This window comes from Mesoplodon bidens, assembly GCF_964165515.1.
Source record: "Mesoplodon bidens genome assembly, chromosome: 4".
Classification (NCBI taxonomy): domain Eukaryota; kingdom Metazoa; phylum Chordata; class Mammalia; order Artiodactyla; family Ziphiidae; genus Mesoplodon; species Mesoplodon bidens.
Genome location: NC_138160.1, coordinates 153,671,781 through 153,688,557, shown reverse-complemented (window position 1 = coordinate 153,688,557; position 16,777 = coordinate 153,671,781). Strand labels below are relative to the sequence as shown.

Sequence of the window (16,777 nt, the reverse complement as noted above, 5' to 3'; positions counted from 1 at the left end):
AATGGGAAAAAATACCATCTATCCTCTGTTCTGGCCAAACTGAAGAGGTAATGTTGATATAGTGGGAATCACCCTGAATCTTTCAAATCTTTGATGGTGGCGCTAATCCCTGTAATGAGATGAAGTATTATTTTTTCATTTGGCAGTTAGAGAGAGCTCCAGGGCCTTCCATTTAGCCCTTCCTCTCAAAATAGTAATTGCTCCCTTGGGTTGGGCCAATGTCAGAATTCTGCCCTTGTTGATGGATCAAGAGCAACTCTACATATAACCACCATATGGTTTCAGGACACCACTGGCCCTGGCATGAGACAAGTTGCACTCAAAACTGTTTTTAAAAATTTGTACAATACGCATGTCATATATTCAAAAAAGAAAGGGAGGGAAAATATCCCAATTTTAACAATTAAATACATAATCATTACTTTTTTTAATGTTCCTTTGCGTACCACTCAAAATCCTCTCGCGCACATACCACTTTTTTGGAAACACTGACCTAGTACATGCCCCAGTCATCTCATCTTTATCACACTTGTAATTGTGTATTTAAGTGTCCACTCTCCCCACCAGACTGAGAAGGTGAGTCTCGCTGTCCCAAGCACCAAACGCTGGACTCCCCGTGGACCATACACTGCAAATACGAATCTAGACAATCCCTTTGTCCCTTTCAGCTCAGGCTGTCCACGAGCCCATGAGCTCTGGCTAGCTGATGTTGAGCAACCATTTCGCCTTTTGCAGCCTCGGTTTTCTCCGCTGCAAAATGGGAACTACTTTACCTGCCACTTAGTGTAGGTACGAGGAGTCAGGTCATGGCTGTGAAAGTAGCGTAGCACTATAGAAATTACGAATTCACTCATCCATTTAACAGTTATTAAGCGCCCAGGTCCGTGCAGCACGATTACTACAGCGCACACCCTCCCCTCGCGCAGGTCTCATCCCTTGGATCCTGGGATGGGGAGGGCGTTTCCTCACCAGGTTGGTTCACTCTTCTGCGGAACTCCGGGTGGTGACCTTACTCAAAATGGCGCAGGCAGCCTCGGGGGCTAGTGCGGCGGCGCGGACTCCGCGTGCCCTCTGACCTGCTGGCAGCGACGGAGGGGGAGCCGGGCGCCGCCATATTGGCTGTTGTCCTGTGAGGGGAGCGGCGGCGGCGGCGGCGACGGCGGAGGCGGCGGCGCGAGTGAAGCGAGGGAGCGGCGCGAGCAGCAGCATGACTCGGAGGCGGAGCAGGCCGAGTGGCGGCGCGGGCCGGCGCGAGCGGGCGCGGGCCGCAGGGCCGCAGAAGCCCCAGGCGCCGGAGCCCCCGCCGCCGCCGAGCCTGGAAGCAGGAGCGGGTGCAGGGCCCCCGGAGGCGCCGGCGGAGCCCTACCGCGACGGCCCCAGGGAGGAGGACGACCCCAATCTGGCTCCCGGTCCCCAGGTAGGAGCGAGCGAGGCGAGTCTGGCTGCTCGGGCTCTTTCACCTCCCCGGAGCGGGGCCGGGACGGGTTTGGGGATGGACCATCCTCCCCCGGCTGGGGCCAGAGCCTTACCCCCTGGGCCAGGGCTGAGGCTTTCTCCCCCAAGGCGGGAGTGGAGTCTGGATCCTTTGGTCCAAAGCCGAGGCATGGCACGTCCGGTTCTCCTGAGACCAGGCTTCCTGCCCTCTCCCGCCGCCTCCGGGTAACGTTCTGGTCGCACACCCACACTGGGACCGCGCACCAGTCTTGAGGCCACAGCTTAGGTCTGTGCCCTTTACCTCCCCTGGGCCCACCTGCTTCCCCACCCACCCACAGGCCACCTCGGGGGCCTGGGGCCTGGAAGGCTGCAGCCTCTTCCCTCTTCCCCCGGGAGCGGCTCCACCCCTTCCCCTCGCTGCCCCCTCAGCAGCTGTGCCCCCAGCATATGTCTCCCGGGGCCTCCCTCCTCTCCTTGCCCAGCGGAGCAGTTGCAGCAGACAGTCAGGCTGCCCAGAAGACTATTTGGTGTGGCTCCTGCACCGAGGTGGAAACCAGCAAAGCCTGCTGTTTCTCCCCTGTATACCCCCGACCTACAAGGCGGCCCACCCAGACCCTCAAATCCCTGGGTTTGGCGAATCCTGCTGAGAGTGAGCAGTAGAAGGACTCTCCAAAGCTTCCAGTTTGCCACCTGGGAGAAGGTCACTTTCATTTGAGCAAAGGAGATAATAGGAGGTACCCTGTCGGTGTTCACTGAGAAGCTGGGGTGGCATGAGCCACAGTTGCCCTGGGAGGGTTATGGCACCTGGGGCTGGGTGGCTCGCCCTAAGCTTGCTCTGACAAAAGAGTTTTGAGTTGGTTTTTTGGATGAGCCTGCCAAGGAAGGCAGGCTCCTGCAGGAGTCTTGGAGGGTCGGATGCAGCGCCGGATGAGGATGAGGCGTGGCAGAAGATGCGTTTGGCTCTGCAGACACTGCATCGGGCAGCAGGGGACTCTGGGAGGCTGGTGCAGCCAGAAGGCATGGCTCTTGACAGCCTTCTAGTAGAATCTCTGGAATTGTGCATGTGAGTGGGGATGCTGTTTGGGGTACCATTCCCAGAAAGCCTTCCCTGACCTCCCCAGTTGCGTGAGGTGCCCCCTCTGTCCCACAGCCCCCTGTGCTCCCCTCTGGTAGCACTCCCCATTCTACAATGAGATAGTCTGTTGATGTGTCTGTGCCCCCCCCCCACACTGAACTTTGAACTCCACCTGGGCACAGATCGTGCCATCTATCCCTGGTCCTCCACACCTAGCCCTGGGCCTTGCTGACACAGAGTAGGAATAACTAGGTGAATGAGAGAGAACGAATCCGTTGAGAACCTGTACTTATTGTAACCAGTTTTGATACTGGTCTCCTTTGTGTCTCAGATCACAATCAGATTTTTAATTAATGAAGATGTCACCACTTAGTGAGTGTCAGAAGCCCCACCTTCATCCCCACCCTTACCCTGGGCTGAGACTGGTTCCAAAGGATTTGACTCCTCAGGTTGGACCCCACCTTGCCTGGTCGGACGTCCCACCCTGAAGCTGCTTTCCCCTCTAGCCTTCTCTTTCCCTTCTCTGGGCCCCCTGGGAGTGCTGTTTTCCAGAAGGGGATAGTGGGGGAGGAGAGAACCAGGGAGCTGTTGTCTTCTCTCTTTCCCATTCAGGGTCCCCTGCCACTTAACCAGCCTATAGTATTCATGGCCAGAAAGTTTGGTTGATGGCCTAACCATTTAGTTTTTATATACTTTAACATGTAGGTTCCTACCTACTCCACTGCTTGACCTGCCAATTCTTTCATTTATTCATGCTAAGCACTTTACATACCTTCCCACCACCCCTGTGTTCTCCTCAGCATTTAGCACAAATGTGATGAGTTAGCTATTGGTGTAATTATTGGTCAGCTTTTGCTATGTAAACTCTGAGAGTGCAGGAACCAAGTCAGTCACCATTGTACCCCTATGCCTGGTGGTTAACACATTTTAATGAATGAACTGAAGGATATAAATACTATTAACCCCATTTTTCAGATGAAGAAACAGAAACTCAGAGAAGCTAAACATTTGCCCACATAACTCCTACTATAGGTGCCCCCACTACCACCAAAAACAGGACACTCTGTGTACTGTGGGGTATTTAACAAGGCATTTTTTTACTCTAGCCACAATAGGTGAAACAAACTGACAAACTCTCCTCTGATTGTGCCCCATTTTTGTTGGGGAAGGGGGTTCTGGGTGCCAGAAGCAGGCCTTTGTGCCTTGTTGAAAAGCACCTGCTGAAAGAATTGGGATCAGTCATTGCTGTACCCACAGGCATACCTTTGGTGAGGATCTCTGGCTCCCACCACCACTTAGAACCCTATCTTAAATACATAGAGTGGGTAAGTAAGGTGAAATTCAGTGTCATATGCCAAACCGATACCAAAGATGGCAAATGAGATCACTTTCAGTCCACATACAGGTTTAAATGCCTCAAGTCACGTGTAGTTTTGTTTCTGTTTTTGTTTTGATTTGAGCCAGTATTTTTAAAAATCAAAGGTTTCCCGCAAAACTGTATTTGTGCCACCTCTTAAAACAAAATCTGGTGCTCCTGGGCCCACATTTCCAGGAGGCAGTAATCTGCAGTCTCTGAGAAGTGTCTGCCCTCTTTATCATATGAAGGACACCTAATCTGTGCCAGGCCCTGGGCCAGCTGGAAATGCAGAAGTGAATCAGCCATGGTCCCTCCTCACAAGGGGCTCATTTGGTCTAGAGAACAAGTTTATAGTAGTTTGCGGTAAGGCTAGAAGATCATTACTTCCTCTGAGTTAAGGCTCATAGGCCACTGGTTGCATCCAATTTCCTTTGCTCATTTTCATAACCTGTACACATTTAAATGCAGGACTTTGAGTTTAATTGGAATCCCCAAAGTCCTTACTTCTAATTGATCAGGCCACCAAACTACATTGATACATTCACTAAAAACCCAAATCCTCATTTATTTCCCAAGAAGACTAAAACAGTTACAGCCTTCTTAGCAAAGAAAAAAAAACAAACCCAACTTACAAAGTGGTTGGAGGAGGCAGTGAGACATAGTATTTAACGTTACAGACTTGGGGTGAGCTTCCTGCTCATTCTCCTAGTTTTGTTGCTGTGGGCATGTTTCTTCCCTTCTTTAAGCCTCTTCCAGAGCTTCACCAGAGAATGTGGAGCAACCCACAGAGCACCTAGTGCTCCTCACGCCGGAACTAGAATTGGACGTGGCGTGTGGCAGCGAGCCATTTGGCCATCCAAAGCCTGAGTGTTCTCACCTGCCAGCTCTGCTGGCTGTCTCTAGTTCTCTTGGACCACTCAGCTTGTAGTCCAGGTGCACACTCAGTAAACCCCCAGGAGACTTGCTAGACTGTAAACTGGCATTTGTTGGGGGTTGAGCTCATCCTGCCCTTCCCATTTCTCATCTCTACAGCATCACCTGGGACTTTGCCCAGCTTAGTTTAAAGGAACTCTAGAGACCTGGCTCCCCCACTGCTCAGAGTTAAACCTGCTCCCTCATGGGACTGGAGCAGGTGATCAGCCAGTATCTTTATTAAAATCATCTCATTATGTTTAATCCACTCAGCAAGTATTAACGATCTCTGTGCCAAGGCCTTTATTCAGGGCACACAGATCAATGAGATAATCCCTATACCCTGAGACTTCCCCCTTAAAATCACTGCCCACCCAGCCATTTTCATTGCAGATAGGAAGAAATGGTACTGAGGAGAGATCCTTGTCACCTCTGGTTCTTTGTAAGCCAGTAGAGATTCACTATGTAGAAATGCCAAAAGTCTTTTGAAGATGAAGACTTACCTACTAAGATTTTAAAATTTTAAATTTCCGGACTTCCCTGGTTGGTCCAGTGGTTAAGATTCCAAGCTTCCAATGCAGGGAGCATGGGTTCAATTCCTGGTCAGGGAACTAAGATCCCACATGCCATGCAGTACAGTGCAAAAAAAAAAAAAAAAAAAGTAATTAAAATTTTAAATTTCCTTAAAATGTCCCAGAGCTGTAAGCTTAATAAATGATATCAGATGTACTATTAAGGTCCTAACACCTTTACTTACTAAACCTAGAATTTTTGAGAGCATGGGCTATGTTTTAATTCATTTCTGGTGTATTTATTACGCATGGTCCTTATGTGTTCAATGAATGGCTGTTAAACTAAGTTGTAATAAAAGAGATGTTAGGTTTCTAGCACTTTGTTCTTATCTGCCCGCACTGCTAGGCCAGGCTGGCAGTCACTCATTCATTCAGGCACATTGCACACACACCATGTCCAGCCTTCCTCTCGCCTGACCTGGCATTCATTTATTCTACCAACACTAATGGACACCTGATCTGTGCCAGGCCCTGGGCTAGCTGGGAATGAGGAAGTGAATCAGACATGGTCCCTGCCCACAGGGGCTCATGGTCTAAAGAACATACATATAATAAGTGCAGTTAGGCTAGAAGAGCATCTCTTCCTCTGAGTTGAGTCAAATCCTAGATCCTAGTACACGCCTTTAGAAGTATTTCAGCCTTTTGATTTTTTTTTTCATGTATAAAATGACAGTGATACTGGGCTCACACTAGGGTTCAGCAAGTACTGCATGTCAAGCACTGAGCTCAAGTGGTAGCTGTGATTATTATAGATGCTTTGTTCTGAGGATGCACAGACGTGATAGCCTAGAAAAAGCTTCTCAGAGCTGAGGCTTCAAGGTCAAGTAAAAGGTCCTCCAGAGAAGGTGAGAGAAAATGTCTAACCAAAGCAAACAGCATAGACAAAGACCCAGAGGCCAGAACTGCCTAGCTTATGGAGAGTGGTGAGAGGTCTGGCTGGAGAGTTTAGCAGGTTCTTAAAAACCAAGAGGTTTGGGCTTTATCCTGTAGGCAATGAGGAATCAATGAAAGGTTTTAAGTAGGAAAGTGCATGTGATGTGCTTCATTAAATTCTCTCTGATAGCATGGAAGTAATTCTCAGTGGGAGAGGCAGCTGTGATTGCTTGATTCTACCTCTCCCTCTCCCTCACCCCAGCCTAACTAATAATCAGATCCCCTGTGCTTTGCTGGACCCTATCCGAGACCTAGAGTCTTTAGGTCTGGAGCCCAGGATCTGTTGTTATTAAATTGCCCCAGGTGATTCTGATGTGTGGCTGGGTCTGAGAATTGCTGAACTGAGGGTGCCATGGGGATCTTTGCGGAGGCCTAGGCTATTCGTTAAAGAATGGGGCCTCCTGGGGGAAGAGAGAGCTTTTCCATAAGCAGGAGAAGAAACAGCCTTAGTTTTTAAAAAAAACAAACTTTTCCCAGTTCTCCAGTTGTTGCCCATATTCTCCAACTGCTAATCTTTCTTCGTGTATCGAAACACATGCTGCCACCTCTACTGAATGATTGGGATGCACTGATTCATGAGACACAGGCCCTGCCCTTGAAAAGCTGTCTTCTGTGAAGACAGATTTTAATCAGGATACACGTGATAAGCTCTCTACAAGAGACATGTAAAAAAGTGTTAGGGCATCCCAGAGCAAAGCACAGTTTATTTTGCCTGTGGACTTAGGAGAATGTAACACCCCAATTGAGCCTAGAAAGGAAGAGGCAGTGGGAACCGTGTGAGTGCAGACGTGAGTGCTCACGTAGTGGAGAAGGGGAGTGGATACTGTGGAAAGGAGTGGTTGGTTAATGGTTCTTCGTGGCAGAATACGCAGAGCAGAGAAGGGCTGAGGAGAGGCATGCTTGTGTCCCGGGAAAGGCCCAGTGTTTGCACCCTTCAGTTCTGTGCCCATGTTCCCACCCTCATCCTTCAGACTCTAGGTGGATGAACATGGTGCAGTCCTATAGGCCACCTGTCCATTATTTCCTCCCCAAGGCTCTTAGCTATCCAGATCCCTTTGTGGTTTCCCCCTCCATCCTGAAGTGAATAGATATAGGGAAACTAAGGCAGAAAGAAGGGCCCGGAAATATTGAAGGTTCTTATTAGGAAGTTGGCAGCCAGAGAATGTGGGCTGGGTGGGTGGGCGGGGGTCAAAGAGACCTTGAAGGTCACCTGTCTAGTCTTCTGTCCTGTGCTTCAAGTAATAACTTTGGATTGGGCAAGTCTCACTTAGTAAGTTTCCCTGTCATTTCTTCCAGGACAGAAGAGGAAAGAAACTAACGGGTATTGAGCACCTACTGTGTGCCAGGCCCAGGCCAGGTACTTTATATAATTTATTTCCTTCTGTCCTCACCACTCTGTGAAGTATGGTTTTATTCTCATTTCATAAATGAGGAAATTGAGGCTCAAAGAAATTCAGTAATAATCCAAGATCATACTGAAAATGGCAGAACTGGGATTTGAACTCACAACAGTCTGTCTCCAAAGTTCATACTCTTCCACCCAAGAGAACTCTGTGTTGCCATTACAGAGTAGTCGGTAATGTTTGCCCAAGGTTCCAGGTAAATAAGAAGCAGCTTAGGCCTTCCTGTGACTGATTACACCCAGGAGGCAGGTTTGACAGATGAACTAGCCTTGGCGGGTGGAGGGCCCCTGGGGTCAGAAAGACTCACTGCCCTATCCTTGACTCAGCTTGTACAACTGAAGAGAATTCTCCACAAAGTGGCTTTGTGTTGTGAAACTATTGTCCTACCTCCTGGAAGTACCTGAGCCAACAGCCTGAGTGGGAGTTCGGGTGAAAGCTCCAGGGCACTGAGGTTGTATCAGCTCCCTAAGAATTAACTACACCTCTGATGGCCAGCAGTAGAATGGTCTGAGATTCTTAGCACTGATGCCCTCCCGTTAGTGGCCTGGAGTGACGCAGCCATGCCTTTTCAACATGGTGTGTCGAGAAAGGGACTGGTTTGGCTGTGTTTTAGTTTCTGTCCTTTGTGTAGAGCAGCTGAGACATGAGCCAGATGAGCTTTAAGGATTCGTTCATTTATTCAATGAATGCCTACTATGTGCTGAGCCCAAGCCAAGCCTAGTTCCTGGACACACTTCAATGGCCGCAGTCTACTCCCTGCCCCCAAAGAGCTCCCATTCTACCAGGATTTGCAGTAGGCAGAGGATATGTCTATGGCACAATGTGATAGGTGCTATACTGAAATAATTCTACTCAGCCTGGTCCAGCAAAAGCTTCAGTGACCTTTGATCAAGATTTTAGGGGATAAGTAGGAATTTCCTGAGGAGTAAAGCTGAGGTGCTGGGGTTTGAAGGGGCAAGGTGTATCTGAGGAACAGTATGAATAGAACCTATGGCTCTCAGGTGTTAAGCGTGGAAGTGGAGTATGGAGAGGTCAGCTGGGGCCAAGTTATAAATGCCAGGGGCCAAAGGGTGCCCTGGTAGCGGGCTCCACCAGAAAGGAGCCTAGAGATCAAAGAGAGACCAAGGTAGGAAAGAGGAGGTAAAGGAAAGAGATCCTCAAACTGGATAGGTATGTAAGAAGGCACGTAATAAGCTTATATTAAGTAGAGAAGCCCAATGTCCTAATCAGTTTTTAATTTATGTATTATTTTGTTTATTAATTATAATTGTATGTTATTTTAATATGTGTTCCTGCCTGATTCTCCAAAATGAATACGAGGCATCCTGGGAGTTTGGGAGCATTGACAACCCCGTGCATGAACCTGCGTGGTTTACGCATGTGTTCTTAAGGCAGGAACTCTATGGTTCCCAGCACCTAGCACAATGGTTGGCACCAGGTAGGGGCCCTGAGAATGTTTGTTGAATGAGGGAATGAATGGGTGAACGGAAGAGTGAGTGGTAATGACTGGGCTGATAAGTTTTTCTAGGCTGGGGATTAATCATTTTCTCTGCTTTTGGAAGGGAATTTTAACTGTTGTCCTCTGCCTGCCTCAGTGACAAGGAGGCTTTTGGAGTTGGGTGACTTGAGAGTAGAATGCTCTACTGGGCCACTTCAGAATAGAATTTGGAAACTGTTGCAGGGCTGCTGGTTAGATACAGCATGTGTCTTGGGGGAATCCTCCCAAACATACACAAACTCTTGGGAGTAAAAAGAATCCATGAAAGGAATGAGAGCAGGTTTGGTTCTGGAAATTAGATCCAGCTTCAAGAGCAGTCCTTGACAGCCATCTGGCCTAGTGACACATAATTCCCAAGTTGTGGCCAGAAAGTCTGAAGTGCAAAATTTACTCATGCCCTCAAAGAGCTATCCAGATATGCCATGAACTGCTATATGGTTGTTAATAATCACTATTGCTTATAGTGCACCCACTGGGTGACAGGCACTGTTAGATGCTTTACATCAGCAGTTCTCAAAGGGTTTGGTCTTGGAACCCTTTTATATTCCTAAAAAATTTTGAGGACCCAAAAGAGCTTTTGTTGGTTAAACTATTGATATTTACCAGATTAAGTATTAAAGCTGAGAAAGTTTAAAAATATTTAGTTACTAATTCATTGCAGAATAACAATATTAAACCTATCATATTAACATAAATAACAACTTTTAAATTAAAAATAACAATTCTCCAAAAAAATTAGTGAGAAAAATTGTCTTGTTTTCACTTTTGCAAATTTATGTCTGCCTTAATAGAAAGAAGTTAGATTCTCATATATGCTTCTGTATTCAGTCTGTTGTAATACATTATTTTGATTGAAGTATGTTTTAAAAAAAAATCCGACCTCACACAGATACATAGTTGGAAAGAGAAAAGTATTTTGATAGCCTGTCCGGACGATTGTTGGTATTCTTCTTTGCAATATGGAATCTGAGACCATATCAGTAAAGTCTTTATACTCATTTACATTAAAATCTGTTGGTTCAAAAAAAAAAAAATCTGTTGGTTCATCTAACACTTTGAGTGGACTTTATACCGGTGCATGATTCTGTAACATTATGCTTTGATCATTTGGAAAGTAGGTTCACTGAGTTATGTAGATCTTCCAAATGTTTTCCTGTTTCATTTTATAATATCAAAAGATAACATTTGTTAATATCACCATCAATTTCATCATAAAGTCTTTAAGTATTGGGATGCTGTCAAGCTCATTGTTGTGGATACAACTTTTCCAAAATTCTAATTTTCTCCTAAAACTTGAATTTTATCATTGACCATAAATACAGAGTTGTTTTCCTTGAAGTGACAGGCTCGTTTTGGTCATTTTTTGAGAAAATGTCTGCCAATAACCCAAGTTTGAATAACCATCGTTTGTCAGTCAGTCTTTCTTTGAAGTAAAAATGGTGTTCCATGAAAAAATTGGCTTCCCCTTTCTTTGATTTTATCTTTTTTCACAGGAAAAACTAGAATGTCTTAGCATAATGCTTCTCAGACAAAGACAGAAAAGTCTTGGGCCTGGTCAGGTGAGGGAGCAGGTACTGGTTTTAATGGCTGCACATGCCAGCCTCCTGGGCTGAGAGTGGCCACAGTCTAGGGTTCCCCGGGTTCATTGACTGCTCTGGGGATGTGCGTGCTACAACACTGATCCCCTGTGTGAGTAACCCCACACTGTCCAGAGATTTGGGGTTTGCTCAGAGAATGAAGCAGAATTATCTTGGCGCTTTTTTGAGCAGATCCCAAATCTAGAGAACCACTAGAACCTTTCCTTTCTCTCCTCCATGTTTTACCTAAGGCTAGACCGGAATCTGGAGAGGCTCTGAATTTAAACTGAGGTAAGAAGTAATAATTCGCTGTTGCCCAGGGTTGCTGGATTTAAGAATCAGTTCCATCAGCCTTTGTGATGAAGAAACATGGTTGGAATTTTCATTCATTCGATAAACATTTATTGATTATGTTATTCATGTGGGAATACTGTGCCAGGTGCTAAAAAGTACAGCTTGAGAACAGCTAGTTGAAAGCCTGAATTGACTACAGAGGATAAGAAGTCATGATTGCCAGGAATTTGGAAAATGGCAGGAGACTGCAGTCAAAGGGAACTGTGAACCAAGAGCTTTTCTCTGCCAAAGCAAAAATTTGAAAAATCTGGTAGTATTAACTGTATATAATATCTCCAGGGATTGGAATTCTCACAACCCTCTGGCAATTAAAGTAGAGATGAAAATGTCAGAGGGAAAAGTCCCCAGGCTCCACTGGGAGTTTTACCCAGGGGCAGGCACCAAAGATTAGAGTTAAGACAGCTTTGAGGGTGGCCCCCAGAACTACCTGGGCCTAGAAAGAAAGAATCTAGTATACCAAACTCAAGACAGTGGATAAGCTAGTTTCCCGTGTAGACTTACTAAGAACAGACCAGCCAAGGGGCCTAGATAATAGATTGAATACCTTCTGTATGGATCCCTTGAGCTAAGTGCTTTGCATCTCTAATGTCACTTAATCCTCTGGGCAACCTTATGCAATGTAGGTGGTATATCCCTGCTTCAGATTGTACTTAATTAGCTTTCCAGGCCCTGTGTTTCTTCCTTTAACTAGAAAGACAGCCTGCCCTGTAAATTCACTTCCGTTGATGGCTATTCTTATTTATCATGTGTACCATTTTGGCTCTAGGGAAAGTCATGTTATTTCCATGAATGTGGAATCTCATTGTAATCCCCAAGGAATGCAAGCTTCCACTCTTCCACACTTGAGATTGGAACCATTTGGGTGGAGGTCCAGAGTGGGGAGATGGCCTTTTTCTGTAGGAAACAGTAATTTCAAGCAATGTCTCACCAAACTGCCTGCCAGCTGTATTGCCATGGGGACACTTAACAAATCTGATTTAGCCACTATGTGCCCAGCTGAGTCTGTGCCTTGTGCTGTACTGTGAGGGATCCAGACAAGAATCAGATCTGGTACTTGCCTTCTAAGAGCACAATCTAGTAGAAGGGGCAGATAAATAAGTTAAGTGGAAGGCACAGATGTTGTAACAAAGGCACAATGTGCTGTGGGGATATGGGAAGGAGAGGTGAATTATAAGAGGGAATCTCTAGGAAAGCTTGGGTGAGATTGGATCTAAGCTGGGCCTTATTTAAGCCTTGCCCTTCTACTTATTGGTAAATGTGGGGAGGAAGGGGGTTTTAGGCAGAGGATCCCCTTTAGCAAAGGCATGACATAGGAGAGTACAGGGAGTATTTGGGGAACTTAAGGAATGACTTCATGGAGTGAGGACAGATTAAGATGCCTAAAAATCACCTTCAGTTCATTGCATGTGAGAGACTCTTGCATTCTCTTAAAATACAGTGATTGTATATTCTATATTTTCAACCGTAATCCTGATTTTAAATACTGTTTCCCATTGCCCCCATCATGTTCATAATTAGTGCCATATGTTGAGCAACATATATGCCTGGCGCTAGGTGCTTTATCACAATGCTCACAGCCAACTCTGCAAGTCAGGACTTAATCCCATTTTATAGATGGAGAGACGTAGAATAAGTAGAACTTGCCCAGCATTATACAGCTGGTAAGTGATGGAGGCCCAGGATTAATGCCAAAGCGAATGTTGTTTCTACTACACCCCAGCACCTCCCACAAGTACTTTGGCACTAAGTACAGTCACATTGATTACATATTTAATTTATAAGAATTCTGTTTTCACTTTTAAAAGAAAACAGAAAAAATCACTTATTACACATTGTCATTTACATTATACATTTGAATTCTTGGTTGTACCTACAAAACCATATATACTGTACTTTACGGGCCATATAAAAAATTTCGAGAATAATTTTACTCATACAAGATTTTCATCTTATGTAATAACTATAGAACCTAACACTGAAATGAAATGAAACTCCATTGTAGTAAAATTACACGTCCTGGTGTTTGCCTTAAAAATATGGTCACTTTTCTATTTCTCACAGGGAAAGGGACTTGGGCATTGACCTCACCTCCTCCTTCTGGAGTTACTGTGGCATTTTGTAGCTATGGAAAGTTACCTGGGTACACATCTCAGAAAGGCTTTCCTTGCCATAACTTATCTGAACATTGTACTTCTCCATCAGCCTTCCACCCTTTCCATGAGATACTCATCACCAATGGGTTCTGGAAGCCTATATTCTTTTGCATCTTCCATTAAGCAGCTGACTTGCTCACTGAAATGTCCCCTGGGCACAGACTGTTTAGGCAACATCTCATATGAGTTCCATATGTAAGATTCCTTTCTTTCTCTCTCTCTCTGGTACTCTTTTCCAAGGTCCTTGTACTTCCGTAAATGTTTCAGTATGCTCCTGGTACTACTGTTTGATTCCTTTCTTTTTCTAGAAACCAGGGACCCAGGTCAGTGTAATTGTAACATTACAGATTTAAGGATACCCTGATGCCAACTTATTGTGAGAAGGTGATTTTATTCGAAAAAGATGATGCCATTTATTTTATTGGTAGGATGAAAATGATACTCTTATTAATTCCTTTGCTTAGGCCTTTGCAAATACCTATTACCTAGTGGTGGATAAGTTTGGAAGGTATATCAGTTAACTACTCTGTGTAACAAACCGCCCCAAAACTTAGTGGCTTAAAACAATACTATTTATTATTTGTCCTAAGTCTCTGGGTTGACTGGGTGTTTCTGCTGATTGGGGCCTACTTGGCTGATCTCAGCTGTGCTCACTTGTGTATCTGATCTGCTGGCCAATCAGCTGGGAAGACTCAGTTTTCCCCACATGTCTCTCACATCCCTCTAGCAGCTAGCCTGGTCATGCTAACATGGCATGACAGGGGTGCGAGAGTGAGCAAGCCCAGCCATGCAAGGAGGCAAGTAGAAATGCATACACACTTTTCAAGCTTATGCTGGCAGCATGTTTGCTAACATCCCGTTGGCTGAAGAAAGTGACATGACTGTCAGAGTGAGAAGGGACTATAGTACAAAGTTGCAGGATATAGGAAAGCCATTAATTGGAGTCATTAGACACAATCAGTCTCCCAGTCAGTACCCCTCAATGTGACAGAAAACCTATAGACTTATATTTCTAGGTGAAGTTTGTCCTAGAAGGGAAAAACAAAATCCAAATAATAATTACTGTGTACTGGGACCATGCTATCGGCACGCACAGGGCTAGGCACTTTCCCTATCTAGGCACCAACCCTCACAACAACTCTGCAAGGTAGGTAGGAAATCAGAGCTCAGGAAGTTCAATAACTTGCTCAAGGTCACCCAGCTAATTTGTGGTCAGGGAAGGATTAGAATGTGTGTCAGTCTGACCCCCAAAGCCCAGGGTTTTTTCACCATACCTCACTGTCTCTCAGGAGCACCAGGGTTTGCCTTACCCTCCAACTCAGTTTTCAACTGAGTTGATAACTCTTTGACTGGCTCCTCCAAAATGCTGCTGTGATCCTAATGGAATTGTGCAGCTCTTCAGGAAACCTGCATGTTCCCCCAAACTGCGTTAACTGAAACATTTTTTCTTTCAGGTGGGGATTGGTCTATAGACTTCACAGACACCCAAGGATTGTGGCGTCTCCCAGACATGCCAGAGAAGGAAGGGCCATCTTCTCATTAACCTTCAAGATTTGGGGACATTGGGGCATTAGGGCATTTGAGCATGAGCTTTGGAGTCAGCCTCACTAGGGTTCAAATCCTAGTTCAACCACTCACTAACTGTATAACCTTGGGCAACTTATTTAACTTCTTGAAATCGGTTTCTTCTTTAAAAAAAAAAAGAGAAGAATGAAAACACCTAGTTTGCAGAGCTGTTACAAGGACTAAAATTAGGTAAATAAAGTGCCTAACCCAGTGCCTGGCATGTAATAAGTGACATCATTAGTATTGTTAATATTATTTCTAAGCAGAGCCCTTCCCCTTCTGGGAAACCCTATTTCTGTCTGTTGGACAGGTTCCCCCCACCTCCAGCCAGTCTGTGCAGACTTGCTGCCTGCTGTGTCACCGGGAACGCAAAGGCTGGGAAGAAGGCCCTTCCCAAAATGGACTGGTGTTGCAGGGTGAGAAGCTGCCCCCTGACTTCATGCCAAAGCTCGTCAAGAATCTCCTAGGCGAGATGCCTCTATGGGTCTGCCAGAGTTGCCGAAAGAGCATGGAGGAAGATGAAAGGCAGACAGGTCGAGAACATGCAGTGGCGGTAGGTAACCGCTGAGAAGGGGTCCCTGAATGCAGGAGCGCTGCCTGCCCAAAGAAGTCAGGCTGCTGAGCCGTTGCTGCCTTGTCCTCTCAGGTGGCTCTCCTCAGGCAGCACCTATGCCCAGGTGCCAAGAGGCTGCTGGGCTGCATCCACACAGCATTAGCAGCTTGGGTTCACATTTGGGGGAAGAAAAGAGAGGTTTCAGGCAGCCCACCAGCCCCCGAGGACAGTGCACAGTGTGAGGACCGGCTCAGATGTACTGGTGGATTGAGACCCTGACCCTCCCCTGTGACTGTGCTGCCTTCAGCTCTCTGGCAGCTCAAAAGCCAACCAGTATGATATGGAGGGCAAAGGTCAGTTTGAGGGTCTGCAATGTGCCTCCATTAGAAGGCTTCCAAGATGCCTAGGAGCTAAGTGCCATCTCCTGAATCACAGAGGTCGGACTCCTCGTTTCTCATTCCCCCCAGCCCCTCTCTTTTACCCAGAATCAGTGCAGCTTCAGGACTCCTAATTTAAAGACTGTTCCTCTCCTTGCCAGCAATCAGGACTCGCCAAAGGCCCACAGTTGACAGGCAGTCTCTGCTATTACCAGAATCTCTCTCATCATATCCACATACTTCACTGGGAGCACCACAGCCCCTCTTGGCAAAGGCCTGGCCCACATTTGCCCTTGCACCTTTAGTTGTGGGAACTGTGCTTTGGCCATGGCATGGGGGCCTGGAGGAGGAGGTGTCCCTGGGGAAGCTGAGGCAGCAAAGGGTTAGCTCGGATGTTTCCTCGTTTACCATGAGCCTTTTTCTTCCCCCTTCCCCAGATCTCCTTGTCACACACATCCTGCAAATCGCAGTCTTGTGGGGGTGACTCTCATTCCTCTTCGTCCTCCTCTTCATCGTCCTCATCCTCGTCCTCCTCCTGCCATGGGAACTCGGGGGACTGGGATCCCAGCTCGTTCCTGTCAGCACATAAGCTCTCGGGCCTCTGGAACTCCCCGCACTCCAGTGGGGCCATGCCAGGCAGCTCACTCGGGAGTCCTCCTTCCATCCCTGGTGAGTCTCCAAGCTCGGAAGACAGCCAGGCCCCATAAGTGGAGAGAGCTCTGTTTTCCTAACCGCTTGTTCAAACAAATCAGAAGATCGGTTATTAAAACATTGAGCTGGCCAAAAAGTTCGTTTGGGTTTTTCCATAACATCTTATGGAAAAACCTGAACAAACTCTTTTGGCCAACCCAATAAGTAAAAGTGGAGCTGTTCTGGTGGAAGCCAAGCAGGGAATCTAGCCCTTGACTGTCTTGGTGGGAATCCTTTCCCCAGGACTGGCTCCGATAGCTGTTCCCATTGGATCCAAGAGGGGACCTGGTAAGCACTGGCTGAACAGAAAGTGAAGTCTGGAA

The 16,777-nt window shown here is 46.5% G+C and overlaps 1 protein-coding gene across 8 annotated transcripts in view; it reads left to right on the top strand.

Moving 5' to 3' along the window:
* The first annotated feature begins 430 nt into the window (after window positions 1-430).
* FAM193B (family with sequence similarity 193 member B) overlaps window positions 431-16,777 on the top strand; it is a 32,305-nt gene continuing 15,958 nt past the window's right edge. For 4 of the 8 annotated variants that reach the window (XM_081230974.1, XM_081230972.1, XM_081230973.1 and 1 more), the window contains exons 1-3: window positions 431-1,417; window positions 15,145-15,387; window positions 16,202-16,433. In XM_081230974.1, the coding sequence (XP_081087100.1) occupies window positions 1,208-1,417; window positions 15,145-15,387; window positions 16,202-16,433 (685 nt within the window). In that variant the 5' untranslated portion in view covers window positions 431-1,207. Of the gene's footprint in view, window positions 1,418-2,086; window positions 2,498-15,144; window positions 15,388-16,201; window positions 16,434-16,777 lie in introns of those variants that run through there. The other 4 variants (XM_081230978.1, XM_081230977.1, XM_081230975.1 and 1 more) reach the window with 4 other exon arrangements.